General features: G+C 39.3%; 1 protein-coding gene across 1 annotated transcript in view; it reads left to right on the top strand.

Moving 5' to 3' along the window:
* col16a1 (collagen, type XVI, alpha 1) overlaps positions 1 to 9990 on the top strand; it is a 70105-nt gene that overhangs the window by 7194 nt on the left and 52921 nt on the right. The window contains 2 exon segments of the mRNA XM_016530396.1: positions 2710 to 2778; positions 4277 to 4394. Coding sequence (XP_016385882.1) covers positions 2710 to 2778; positions 4277 to 4394 — 187 coding nt within the window.

Below are 9990 nucleotides of genomic sequence, written 5' to 3'. Positions count from 1 at the left end.
TTTGCGACTCGAGAGACATCGCACTGTCCCCTCTGGTTCTCTCTGACTCATCCAGCTCCTCTCGGACTGGACGCTATGGTACAGACGTGGCCGAGGCTTCGTCTGTATGCCTTTTCCCCGATCACTCTGCTCCCGGGAGTTCTGGAGAGAGTGCGCCGTGACACGTCTGCGAACTTCAGGAGCTTGACAGAGGGGTCTTTAGAGGTGCAGTCATTCGTGTAGAGACTGCTTCCTAATTATAGCTTCCTGGTCGCAATGTCACCCGCCCATGACGTCTCGCCCATCTATTGGACTGATTTTATATGTGATTCAGAGCATGGTCATGCTGGGGGCGTTCCCAAAGCGTTTCTGACGCAGCGTCTCGTTCCCTCGGGAACCATGGTTACATTCGTAACCTGGAGACGTTTTATCTTATTATTATAATAATGCAAGTCTGACCACTCTTCTGCTGAAATCTGTTCCCATTAGTGCTTCTTATGACAAACATATTGTATAGTTTAAGAGTATGATTATACTGCTATCCTATGTTTAAGCCTAAACCGCTTTTTCAGACATTCCATAGTCAGTTAAGAATGAGATTTAAATGATGAATTCAATCAGACCACATTTGGTCATTGTTAAAGTCAACATTAGATCAAAATGAATGCAATTTACTTATTTCGTGTATGTTCGGAAATATTATATTCGGAAATATCGTATTCAGACATTTTTATGTGACGTTTATATGACTTCTTTCTTTTGCATTTCGGTTCTAATTGCATCATTTGCCATTTCATCACCATGTAAAATTGTGCTCAGAAGTGATGCATGATTGAACAAGCTAACAAACTAACCCCCAAAAAACCTTTTCCCACATTCAGCCACCTCCACTTATCCTGGGTTTGTTTCACAGGGTGGATGGCAGGTCTCTAGGATGACTTTTCTCACCCCCAGCTGTGCAAATCCCCAATTGACTTTCTCCTTAATGAGTTTCTCCAGGCCAACTCTGAGACCTAAAAATATACAATAAACAATATGCAATCAGGGACAAATAGAGCAGAGGCTGCGGGAGTGATTCTGAACAAGAGTAGGATGCAGTATATCACTTTTATGAGCTTTCGAGATAATGTTAATGAGGAGACGTTTTGACTGAATCCAGGCAAGGTGAAGCACTTTTTTCTTCTGCCCTTTTTAAAATGGATGTTTCATTCTTCTGGTAAATAAAGGATTTTTTATTTCTAAGAACCTCACAAGTGTCTCTGGTGAAGTAGCCCGTACAGGTACGTATCTCTAAATTAAAAGAAGGCTGAATCTTAACCTATGAAATCTTAAACCCCAGAAATGTTCTCTCCACTTCAAACTCTAGCACTCTCTGCATTGCTTGATGACGTGTCTGTTCTCCATGCGTTTGAAATGCACCTCTCCTCCCCTTGCACTCAACTTTCCATCATTGCCTCAGGAGCGAGAGCCGCCTCCAGCTTTCCAATCTCCTCCCTGACATCTCCGCATCTTAATCCCGCCTTTTTGCCATCTGAAAGCAGAGGGGCTTTGTAGAACCAAGAAGAAAAGGGATTTAGCCGAGTCTGTCTGATTTCAAAAAGTGAAAATGCGAGAACAATTCAAAATGAATTCTTTATCTGTCAGAGAAGTTTTTGTTGGAGACATTTCCTCCCTATCTGTGTGTGCTGAGTTAGCTGTGAAGAGATTCAGGTGTTGTAGATTTAAAAAGAGCTCTTTGAAAACTTGACAGGGGAAGAATACGAGTTAGAAAACCCATCACCAGCTCTCCTCTGCCACTAGAAGCTCAACGAGACGGCTCTGAGCTGCTTCTCTCTGTTATTGCTTGAGTTTCTCATACTCATCTGATCTCTGAAATATCGAAGTGACAGTTTCGCTACACAGCAGTAACTTGCTAATGCACTTTGACTGATGTACGTGTCTTTGAGCCAATCAAACCGTGCTGATTAAAAACTTTTCTCATCTCAGGCGCCTTTGACATGCTTCTTCACAAAGAAAAAGTCTTCTTTTTCAAATGCCTTGTCCTAATCTGAACTTTTCAGTGTTTGTGGATCATGGAAAAAGACATGGAAAGATATATATACAGAATAATAATGAATCAAAATGATATTTTGAGTGGATTTTAAATGTGACATGTTCCTCAAAAAGTTGTTTACATCAAGTTGTACAATATTTATGAGCAAAAAGTCATGATGGTTGTCAGTAAACTGGATGGTGATCATTTGCTGTCAAGATCAGATTTCCTTTGTTATTTATTTTGAATATATTTGTTTATGCATACACACACAGAGCACTAAGTGAGCCAAAGAAGATATGTGACATCCTTGCTAAAAGTTCAAACAGTTGAATTCCACCGGATGTACCATACCACAGGATGTACTTTGGCTGAACCTTTTTAAAGTTAGGTCTTTTTCATATGTCGTCCATCAGTCGAGAGTGCGTCAGACCACCTGTCATTGTCTTTGCCACCAGGCAGTGAGAGTGATTCTTTCAGACAAGAGCATGTTATTTTTAGCCCCATTTATATCTTAGATAGTGTCTGTCTCCCTTCAGACAATCTTTGATCCCCTCAACTTGCTCACCTCATGTTCAGGACCAAGTTTTGACAGGACTCCTCATGATCGGGTGTAAAATCAAGTTGTTTTATGCAAAACCTTTCACCGGTGGCAGGACAAAATCTGCTGCAACTTGACTGCTTCTCTGTTTCTACAGGTGTCAGCTGCCCGTCCATACAGGTAGAAGAATGGAAGTTTCCTCAAACTGCCAGACACAACATTACAGGTAAATACTGCTGCTAATGGACCTCCCTTAATGAAACTTGAAAAAAAATCATCATCTGTTATAGGGCTGCACGATAAATCGCATGCGATATTTAACGCGCATCTGCGCAAAACCACGTTCATATTCGCGCGATTTTTTGCGCAGCTCGTCAGTGAACAACGGCTCTGTGTAGTTAATGCTGCTCCATGTGAAAGCACGCACGTGATGGAGATATACAGCTGATTACAGAACCGGCTTTCTGACAAGATGCGCATTAAATATCGCATGCGATTTATCGTGCAGCCCTAATCTGTTATCATTTACTCATCTCAGTTTGTCCAATAGCACATGATGTTCTTGATCTTTTGAGGAACACAAAAAGAGATATTTAGTTGAATGTCCAACCTGCTCTTTTCCATAAACGAAATGAATAGTGATGGAAGGTTGTCAAGCTCTAAAAATACAATAAAAGTAGTCCATATTACATGTACGCTACATTCCAAGTGTTTTTATATGATAGCTTTGTGTGAGCAACAGACCAAAATTTAAGTTATTGTTCACTGGTTTGAGCTACTGTAAATGAGTAGACAAAAACTTTCATTTTTTAGTGAACTATCCGTATTGTCATGATTTTAATAATGTCATAATGTTGAACCACTATTTAGGGGCCATTCACACAGGACTTGTTCTTGGATTCTGTGATGTTTTTTATAAGTAATACATTAAATAGGGATTGACAATTGATTTCAAACTTTGTTAAAAATACAGTAAAACAAGAATACTGTAAAATAATATTACAATTTCTAACATTTTTAACCAATTTCAATTTTAATTTATTAAAAAAAAAATTTGTTTTCTAAGGTGGCAAAAAATACGAGATGGTGGGAAAATGCTTTCTCATTCTCTGAGGTTCTTCTCCCCACCTCATTTTATTTCCATCACAAAAGTTTTACGAGTATACGCAAAGTTTCTCGAGGAAGCACACAAGTATTTATTTTATTTTGCATCATCATGTCCCCTTAGGGTCTCCATAATTCATGATGTCAAAGCTGAATTTTCAGCAGCCATTTACTCCAGTCTTTAGTGTCACACAGTCCTTAAGAAATCATTCTAATATTCTAATTTGGTGCTAAAGAAACATTTCAATGCTGACTTCTATTTTCTTCAGCTTTGTACACAACAACACTTAAATTTGGCCCATTATTTTGCATAGTATATCCAAAAAATGGGAAAGAAGTTCACTCTACATAATTATGTGAATGTACTGCCATCTGCAATCATTCAAGCCTTTTAATACACTTAATAAAAGCCCAACTGCCCATAAAGGCAGTCTAAGGAACAGACTCTGTTCATGAGCTGAAAGATATAAATGCTCCCAGTGTTAAGGTTCCTCCTTTGGCCTTACATGAATTGAAAACTGCCACAGCAGAGTTGATACATAGCATAGGACATGTCAACTAGCAGCTCACTGATTTATTAGCCTGAGGGGTGGTAAATGGATTGATTGCCCGATCTGCAGGTTTCAATCTGGCGCGCAGTTTCTCCCTGTTGAAGAACAGCGAGGTCAAGAAGATCCGAAACCCGAGAGGGCCTGTCATCCTTCGCCTTGGGAAAGTACAACTCATCCAACCTACAGAGTAAATTTTTTATCTTTCCTCTTTTGTTTGTCTTGGTATCTATTTTTTCTAAGATTCTAAGAGAGGGAAAGTTATTTTCCATCATTTTCTATGACCCTTCATGGTCAATTATAGAAAAAAACAAAATTTTCGCTCTCTCTCAGATGATGGAGCCTGTTCATCCTGTATCTAAAAGCAATAAAACATACAGTACAATAAGACAGAATTGCAGAACTTCTAGAAGTATTCTAGCAGGTCACTACAAGCCTCAAATTCCTGGCCGTTGACTGTTATTTGGTCTAACATTTACAGTACGCTAGCATCATGAAGGAATCACAATAATGTCACTAGAGAGATTTTCACTTCCTCCTTAAGTTACGTCCATCTCGCTGCAAATAAACATTTCAGCGGATTACACTCTGCTTTGTGCTTTTACACAGAAACGCTGTTAAATTTTTTATTAACAATAACTTTAAGTGCTTTTGGTGAGACCTCAAGCCACAGTAAAAATCCATTTTATGACAATGCTTTTACTGAGCCGTGCGTAGATGAAAAATGACAATGATATAAGCTAACGGGTTCTGTTTCCTCTGGTACTGTATGTTGGGATGAGAAAGTCAGTTTGCATTGCTTTAGACTACACATCAGCTTCCTTATTAGAATTTCCTGTTATGCTTCTCTCTTGTAGACTTAACAGAAATGAGAGCGTTTGAGTCAAATAGGTCAGAGGAGTAATATTGAAGCTCTCGTTCTTGTGCTGGACTGTATAACCGTTTTATACTCTTTTTTTGTACTTGCTCTGTCCTCGATCTGCAGCGTATACACTGTGTCATGAATTCACAAACACAAATGGTGTCCTTCAAAAGCCTTGTTCGGACAGGACTACTTTTCTCTGAGAAGGTTACGGGACTTTTTGTTGTACAGGCTAACTTGTGGATCTCATAAGAGCTTTTCACATCTGAAATAGTTAATCATTCTAAACCCCAGGTAAAGAGAATCCTGGGTTATCTTGCTTTGCGTTAAACACTGCTCATACTTTACCCGGGGTTAACAATTTATCCTGGGTATTCATAAGCTGATGTTTCACACTGTACATTCCTAAACCCAGGGTTTATATTCTTATTAGCATATTTGCGGTGTAAGTGTCATTGATTGGACGAACGTGGCATGCAACATTTACTTAATGGCTCTAGCATTGCACATCCTCTTATTATATATTGGCGACACTATTATCAAAATTTACATTCTCTTTCTGTGAGATAAAGTTTAAAGTAAAGTATATAGCGGCAACAGTATTATCAAGTTTTACACAATGGACTTTTCTGACTATAAAGTTAGGAATGAAACGGTCTCTTCTTTACATTCTTTACTAATGTCATCATTTGACATTTTTTCCTCTCAAGTGCCGAAACGTTTATACAACATTCTATGTTTCCGTGCCTGACCAAATCATGTGAATATGAGGCACGTGATTGGTTGTTGGCTGCTAAACGTGTAGCCGTAACATTCTAACGCATATATCGTACTGTACACTGTTGGCAACGAAATGCAAGGTTAACACAGCTAAAACACTGCTTTCATAACACAGGGTTTCTGTGCTTCTAAATTGAAAAGTATGAAACGTACCTTTACCTGGGGTTAAAAGCGGAGTTTAGAATGACGGTAACGCAAGGTCAAGCGCTATGTGAAAAGCCATATACAAATTAAATAAGTATTTAACTCTAACTACCTCTGTAAACATTTTGGAGGAAGTGGGATTGTATTTTGATCCAAATTGCTACATTTGTTTAATCATATTATAGTTAAGGAATTTCAATAGTTAACAACTGAAGAGTTTATTTGCAAAAACAGACAACCCCAGTTTTTTAAAGGTTCTAAAATCATGTTCCTCTTCAGGAACTTGAGCTGCGTCGGAAAACGCTAGGGGAACGCCTTCTGTGACCACGCTCTGAATCGTTCCTCGAGGGAACGAGACGCTGCGTCTCGGTGCCATGATATGAAAGAGAAAGACAGGGTCTTCCTCCTCGACGCCCCGCTTTCGCCTTCTGGCCTGTTCGGTGACGCTGTCAATTCAGTCGTCAACAGGGACCAGGAGGCTCGTAAACAAGCGGCGGCGTTTCAGCGGTTCCTCCCTTGCCGTATTTCAGCTCTGGGGGCTGCTGGGCGGCAGCAGTCCCCACCGCGTACCAGCTCCTCACATAGGGAGACGCAAAAACAGAGCGTTGCCGCCCGTGTTCCCCCGCGTCGGGACCGGAGGCAGAAGCAGCGCTCTGGGTTGGGGGCCTCGAAGCCTAAGCTGGATCTGCGGACTGTCCTTCAGGCTAAGAGGTCCTCGACCAAACGGTCCTGACTATTTGAGTGTAGGACTAGCGAGGGCAAGCCCTTCTGGGGCAGAGAGGTTCATACCGCATTACACGGTGCCCATCTCCCCCAGGGCCCTCGGGAGATCGTTCTGCCAACAGCCCGTGACGTCCTGCTCAGCTATTGGACTGATTTCACATGTGATTCAGAGCGTGGTCACAGAAGGCGATCCCCTAGCATTTTCCGACGCAGCGTCTCGTTCCCTCGAGGAACCAGGGTTACATACGTAACCTGAGACAGTTTTTATTATGTTATCATGTTTTTATTGTTAGTTAGCTGTATTTTTTTAGTTATTTTTAGTTAATCAAAATAACCCAACTGCAGTTTGATTGAGATTAATTGGAATGCACAATGAAAAAACATGATTTTTGAAAATTGTTAAAAACAAAGTTATCTGTTTTTGCAAATGAACTCTTCAGTTGCAATTCAAACATCACCTAGAAAATAAATTATTTCCAAAAGGGCTAAAGACTGAGAGTTTGAAACCTGTAGAGGTTTTGAGTGACAAACTCCATTATTATGCTATAATGGACACGGAGATAATATATTGTCGTTATCTCCCTCCCTCCTGGATAGTTACCCATTTGTTTTCAGATGTTTGTACATGTGATCTGTTGTCACTAATAGTGCTTAAGCAGCTCTTTATCTCCCTGTCATGAAATGATGGCTGTTCCCTGGCTGACATTCCCTTTAGAGAGAGCTGCTCGGCAGTTGCAAATAAACACAAGGATCTGACACAGCTTATCTTGGTGCTGATGGTGCATTGCAAGAAATGTTACTTAAAGGGGTCATATGATGCGATTTCAATTTTTCATTTCTCTTTGGAGTGTTACAAGCTCTTGGTGCATAAAGAATAAACACATTTCATTACACCAAATACACAAAATAATGTTCTTTTTAGCAACATCATATGACCCCTTTAAAGGTTAGGAATTTGGATCCAGATGTTAGGTTGGAGGTCTCTTGAGAACTCTTATGTCAGATTCATAAAGGATCACAACAATGGTACAAAATGTGGTCATACTTGTTAATACACAAAAGTCAGATTTCAATTTTTCTCATCAAAATGCTTTCTTATTCTATCCTATACCTCCTTTAGCTGCAATAATAGTTGTGTTTTGCTTGGAAGTTGTACAGTTTGACCTTCTGAAACTTTAAAAGGAAAGGCAAAGATACACACACACAGACATACTCAAATCCCCCCATCATCAGGTAGTTCCTCTCTAAGAATGGGTTTTCCAGAGCCCCAGGTGCTTTCCTCATTTGAAACCTGAGCTCTTTTTCTCCTGCTCTAAATCTCATCTCAGCCAGAGAGAGCGAGAGCCTGTACTCCAAACTCACTCGATATGGCCGGCTTACTGCAGAAGGGGGGTGGGGGGGGCAGGATTCTTTCGCCATAAATGGTCTCCTACATTCTCTAACTTTAAAAGGAAAGGCAAAGATACACACACACAGACATACTCAAATCCCCCCATCATCAGGTAGTTCCTCTCTAAGAATGGGTTTTCCAGAGCCCCAGGTGCTTTCCTCATTTGAAACCTGAGCTCTTTTTCTCCTGCTCTAAATCTCATCTCAGCCAGAGAGAGCGAGAGCCTGTACTCCAAACTCACTCGATATGGCCGGCTTACTGCAGAAGGGGGGTGGGGGGGGGCAGGATTCTTTCTCCATAAATGGTCTCCTACATTCTCTTTCTATGAGATAAAGTTTAATGTAAAGTCTTGTCAGCCGGACTCTGATACTTGATAGCAGCAGATGGTGTTTAAATTGTTAGGTCACCTCTGTGTTAGTCATTCTCTTAGTTTAGACTTAACTTCTGTTTGGCTTGTAATAGAACTGTCTAACTCTTGCTTTCCTTTATCTTGAATTTCACCTCACCTTGGAGAGAGATGGAGGGTGTAGGTTTGAGTGTGTTTACTCAAGTCTTTGTATTTGTGTCCAAGAAGAAGTGCAAAAAAATTGGGGGGCTGATAAGAATAACTGATAATTAGCAGCTTCTTGTGGCTGATACTGATAATGAAGCTTCGTGTTTTTTCTAAGTAATAAGCTAATTAATTAAAAAACTGCTCATTTGACACCAAATGAATGCTGTTTAAAAGCTTTGAACTTTACAATTAATATAGGCGATGGCATTTTCAAACCGTGACCCCAAAACCGATGTACCGAACCGTGACTTCTGTCTACCGTTACACCCCTAGTGTTATATATACAGATGAAAAGTCTCAACTAGTGGAATACAACAAGCATATTAGTTTTATTCACATACAATACCGTTCAAATAAGTTTGGGGTTGGAAAGTAGTCTCTTATGCTCACCAAGGCTGAATTTCTGCATTTAATTTTCAGCAGCTCTTACATTAATCATCAGTGTCACATTATCATTCAGAAATAATTATAATATGTTCAAATAAACATTTTATCATTGTTGAAAACAAAGGAGCTCATGAAATTCATGATGCATAACATTTAAAAAAAGCATGTGAATGGTAGAGTATCTTGCTCAAAAATACACAAGTTGGCTGTTTGTCCATTAAAAACCGCTTGACGGAGAGTGGTGCAGTATTAGCTCCTATACATTGTTGCTAATATAAACACAAGGATGTCTGTATGAAAATAGTGCTTATTAGATTCTGATTGGTGCATTGATTTAAAAGTGACATTGATTTAAACACACTACATTTCAAAAGTGTTAAAGCTATTTTCACAGTACTGAAATATTAACAGAATATAAAAATGGGATTTTGTTACTTTTAGTAGATGATTCCAATTAAAATGTGCCCAAACATATCAAAACAAAGTGTGTAATTCTTGAGATAATCATCACAGAGCAACATGACATGCTAACTTGGCTAAAAACACTACAGTTTTATAGTACACGCCATACACATGAGGCTGTTTAGGTCACACATATTATAAAACAAAATAAATAAATTGCCGCAATCGAAAATTGTCTAAACATATTGGCTGTAATTCCACTAATGGCATTGATAATAATGATTGAACTTGTCATCATAATAATGATTGAACTAGTTATTTTCCGACAATATATATTGCACTTCTATTCTCAATATATAGATCTGCTATATGGGACACTAATATTGAAATTTAAAAAAAATCATTAATCTTTGATTCATTATGGCCCTTTCAGTGGAGTAGTTTTGTTCAGCAATATCAACAAGAAATCTTTGAAAGGAATATGTACCTCATTCCCTGTCATAACAAGTTTCATCCTGTACAATCTCTCTCTCTCTCTCTCTCTC

Source organism: Sinocyclocheilus rhinocerous, unplaced genomic scaffold, assembly GCF_001515625.1.
Source record: "Sinocyclocheilus rhinocerous isolate Xijiao unplaced genomic scaffold, SAMN03320098_v1.1 scaffold781, whole genome shotgun sequence".
Taxonomy (NCBI): Eukaryota; Metazoa; Chordata; class Actinopteri; order Cypriniformes; family Cyprinidae; genus Sinocyclocheilus; species Sinocyclocheilus rhinocerous.
Note: the sequence above shows the minus strand (reverse complement) of the source record. Positions and strands in the feature narration are given on the sequence as shown.